Raw genomic sequence first — 4,776 nt, 5'->3', positions numbered from 1 at the left:
CGGCGTTCAGGACGTCAGTGGTCTCGCGTGAACTGAGAATGCAGTAAAGGCAGCGTTTTTTTTTTTTTAGAGGGGTTGCGTTTATATGATGGAAGTTTTACATGTTCACCACCGTCATGGTCATGTTTGAATGAATGATTTGAAATAAAAGTTTATTTATTATCAGAAACCAGAGATGTATCATTTTAACATTATATAAATCTGATTTAATAGCCCACAGTCAGATTAACATGAGGCTGCAGATCAAGGTCAAACATGTAATACATGTGGTTTCTTACTCATGTGTGTTATACACAAAAATCCTATTTACAGAGCAAATGTTGTATATTGATGTGATTGATATCTACACAAATAAATAGCAACAATGTACTTTTTTTTCCCAAGTATCTGATGTCGTGGGGCCTCTGTGAAGTTATCTGTATTTGTGCCATTATATTGTGATCTCTGTATTTTATTGCATTATATCCTTGTTGTAAAGCACTTTGTGATTTTATCTATGAAAAGTGCTATATAAATTAAATTTACTTACTTACTTACTTACTTACTTACTTACTTACTTACTTACTTACTTACTTACTTATTCTGTACTTTTACTGTTGGAAACTTAGGCAAGTAAATTTGCCTATTATATTATTTTGTTCTTTTCATTCATTTTTGTTTATTCTACAGGTTTTACAGTCAGTCAGTGCTTCAGTCGGTTGTTTCAGAGTCTGTAGGTTTTGTAAATACACAGTGGGCTGGTGTGTTTACAAGAAAAGTATACTTTTTCTACTTTGGTAGTATTTAAAACCAAGTACTCCAGTAATTTAACTGAAGTATAAATTGGACTGAACACCTCTCACTTGTACTTGAGCAACATTCGACCGGTAGTATCTAAACTTTGACTCAGGTAAAGTAGCTGTGAACTTTGTCCACGTGCATATCTACAGTACATAGCTGATATCTGATCAGGTTAATGTCATTGTTTCCCCCTTGTGGTGAATGGATTCAATTCAATTCAGGAATGGATTCAATTCAATTTCAGTTTATCGATAAAGCACCAAGTATAGGTCTGTTTCATCTCATTGGGGTTTCATACAGAGAAGCTCCATAGAGATTTAATGAGGGGGTCAGGGTGGATGTGACAGGGGGGAGGAGACCTCGAGACTGAGTGACCCAGTTAGCAGCTGACTCTGGGTCTGTTTAGTTGAGTTTTGCCTTTAACGCTGTTATAAGTTCTGAGGCAAAGTACGAGTCAGAAACAGTGCAGCGTTCTTTGTTGACTTTATCACCGGTGATAAGTTATCGGACCGAGAACAAGTGGAGTTCCTGATATCAGAGCTCAACTCAAAACGTTCCTGTTCCTGTGTGTGTTTTTCTGACTCAGTAACGTAATAAACTAACTTCTGTGGTCACTCACTCACTCTGTCTGAGATAACTGATGGGACATGTGAAGGCGTTTTTTATTAAAGCTGCACTTTAATCAGGTTGTAACAAGCTTGTAATGACGTTAAGAAAGGTGCTATATTTTTTATTAGGATGTTAAAGGGACGGTGCAACTATTCTGAGTCTGAATTAAAGCGTTCTTTACATCAGTGGTTCTCAACTGGTGGGTTGGGACTCAAAAGTGGGTCGCGGACCCGTTCTGGATGGGTCGCGGACAGCTGGTCAAAAAAGTAAATAATATTTAATGCACATATGATGTTGGACATGTCTTTTATTTTGAAAAATAACTTATATTGAAAGGCACGAGACACGTGAACACATGCAGTTGTAATGCTCCTCCTCAGTTTCTTATTTGCTCCATTTGCTCTGAATGCAAAGATATCAGTTTCTTATTAATGTTGCCTGAATGCAGTGAATCTTGTTTTGTTTTGTGGGTCTTTATTTTGTGCAATTTGATATTTATTCACTTTTGTGAATATGCTCTGAATGCAGAGATGCATTAGAAGTCAAATATATCGTTTTGTTGGTCTCCATTTTGTGCAGTTTGACATTTTTTTATTCACTTCCGTACATGCAGTTGTCATGGTCCTCCTCAGTTTCATTCATGTGCCCTGAAATGCACTTTGCTCAACAAAGAGCAAAATGAGTTTTTAAAGGCTTAAAAAAAATAATCTTGGTTTGAATTCTATTCAGTGGGTCGCAACTTAATGACCATGGGAAAATGTGGGTCCCAGAGTGAGACTAGTTGAGAACCCCTGCTTTACATTATGACAGTTTTTCTAATAATCCACTTTCTGAAAACTTAAAATCTGAATGTATGGCCTTGCTTACAGTTTGACCTGACGAAGAGCGCACTGCTCGAAACGTTGTCTCCTTTTTTAGTCCTCTAATAAATTTTTGTATGGGAGCTCCTACAGTGTGGCGAGTCCTTTCTTCTTTTCGTTTCGCCTCCCTGGACCCAGCACCTGGTTGCACTTTTGGATGTGCATGAGCCTTTTTTGTTTATTTTGCTTACAGTTTCCCAATATATTGTAATATGTATCGTCCTATTGCCACTTCTTCACTTCATATCTGCTTAATAATAATAATAATAATGAAATCATAATATTAAAATAAAGAATCTCAGACAGACAAGGCCTGTTGGTGCAAAAACAAGTTTATTAGTAACAGTGAAAAAAGCTTTTTGCAAAGAAGAACCAGCTATTTAATCTGAATGTGAATGGACTGCACGTTTAAATCAACCACTCAAAGCACTTTACACACACACACACACACACAGCGATAATGCATGGGGGGCAGTTGGTGGTTCGGTTAATTGCCAAAGGGCACTTCAGCGCGCCGACCTCGGACCACTGGCCTCCTGATTAGTGCACACACACACACACACACCTTACATTTAATTCTCTTTGGTTGCTCTCCGTGTCCCCTCCGTCCTTTACTGTGCAGCCCAGATACAAACTATTAGTTGTTTTTTATCCATAACAATTCAAATAAAACATGAAACTTCACATAGCACCAAGTTATGACCCCTGTGACATTATACTGGATGAAGTGTGGAAACAAAAATAATAAAAATAACAATAACAAAAACGACAATAATAATAATAATAATAATAATAACAACGATACAGTTCAGTTAATTCATCTATTTTTGGCTTAAATACATTTATATGGCATATATGCATATAATACTAAAGATAATACAGCACAGTATAAAATTATTAAGGCTGAGCAATATTTGTTTCAACTATGATTTAAGATTATATCGTGGAAGTAGAAAAAAATACCAACATTTTTGTGGCATTAGGCAATCATGACCGAGCTGAATTTAAAGGGATAGTTCACCCAAAATTGAAATTTCACTCATTATCTACTCACCCTCATGTTGACTAGGGGCTGGGAGAAGTTAATATAGATTTATTTAATTTTTTTCGGAACAATTTCTCATGTTGGGGCTTCAATACAAGAGGGACATTACAGACGAGCACTATGGAGGTAGTTATTTGAATGTTTTTTGGTGTGTCTTTTTGGACGAAGAAAAGTGAGCTTCGTTCGCAACCGTCATATGGACATGCGGTGCTGCACGGAGCCCCGCTGTAACTCAGAGAAGCCACAACTCTGAAACTTCTCCCAGCCTTTAGTCGACATGAGGGTTAGTAGATAATGAGAATGAAATTTCAATTTTGGGTGAACTATCCCTTTAATAATCTATCAACATGTTAGAAAACTAAAGAGCTCAAAACATTGATTAGGTCTATACACAGGAGATAAATGCTTTGGGACTCAACAACAACAACAACAACGACAACAACAGAAACTGCTTCCATCCAGTCGACAGATAAAACGATCTTCACTGAAAACTGAAACTCATCTTCACTCTCTCAGGCACAAAACAACACATCATCATCATCATCATCATCATCATCATACCCAGTGCAACAGTTTTTGGCTAACAGGAAATGTAAACACTGTTTGTATTTGCACGTCCGCCTCGTCAAAACGTTTCTGTCTTGCAGGAAAATGCCATGTAGAGAATCTGCGTCTGTGTTTGTTTGTTTGCCCCCTCCTTCATCACTGATGTAGTTTAAGCTCGGATGTCTGAGGTAAAACAGGTGTTGGTTGGTTTCTATAGAGACGACTCACTCACTCACTCTCACTGTCCTCCACTCCACCGGAGAACAGACCAGGATTTACCATCTTTTTAATGTTTAGCAGCAGCAGCAATGTGTTGCAATGAAATGAAACAAATTCCCACATGACAGAGGCTGTTTTTCTTAGTTTTTTTTTTGTTCTTTCTTTCTTTTTTTTGTGCATAAAAAAATAGGGGCCGTTTAAGTTTTCAGAAGACGAAAGTGGAGTTGGAAAACCTATCGCAGGGACTTGATCTTGTAGCGCAAGACGATGTAGGTGGCCAGCCGCAGGATGATGAAGAAGATGCCGAGGACGATGAAGTCCATGTAGAGCTTGGCGTCCTCCACGTCCAGCAGCTGCAGCACCTCCTCCGGCTGCTGGAACTTGCACACCTTCCCCGGACACTCCAGCTCGGAGCGGTTCATCCCGTAGATGGACAGGATCACGCCTTCGAACCCGTACCTGCGGCACAGACGGAAAACACTGAGGCATCCGAACAGATCGGGGGAAAAAAACAACAACACCATGGGGATTTCGGTGCAGAAGATGGTTGGTTCTCAAGTCACACATCTGCAAGTCCCAGGTATAAGTCTCAAGTCATTTTTTCTTGGGCAAGTCAAGTCAAATCAAGTCACCTTATTAAATAAAAAACAAGTTACACCAAACCAAAATACCCACAGTTTGACATCATTTGATTGTCTGATGTGAGATCTTTATGCC

The 4,776-nt window shown here is 38.6% G+C and overlaps 1 protein-coding gene across 1 annotated transcript in view; it reads right to left on the bottom strand.

Moving 5' to 3' along the window:
* Window positions 1-3,633: 3,633 nt before the first annotated feature.
* The window catches only part of LOC146975607 (ATP-binding cassette sub-family G member 4-like), a 22,663-nt gene continuing 21,520 nt past the window's right edge, over window positions 3,634-4,776 (bottom strand). Inside the window, exon 15 of the mRNA XM_085794401.1 lies at window positions 3,634-4,518. Within this exon, the coding sequence (XP_085650527.1) occupies window positions 4,293-4,518 (226 nt within the window). The 3' untranslated portion in view covers window positions 3,634-4,292. The remainder of the gene's footprint in view (window positions 4,519-4,776) is intronic.

This window comes from Trachurus japonicus, chromosome 13 (genome assembly GCF_045865225.1).
Source record: "Trachurus japonicus isolate A0001 chromosome 13, Traja_1.0".
In the NCBI taxonomy this organism is placed as follows: Eukaryota; Metazoa; Chordata; class Actinopteri; order Carangiformes; family Carangidae; genus Trachurus; species Trachurus japonicus.
The sequence above is the reverse complement of the archived record's forward strand: the minus strand, read 5'-3'. Positions and strand labels throughout refer to the sequence as shown.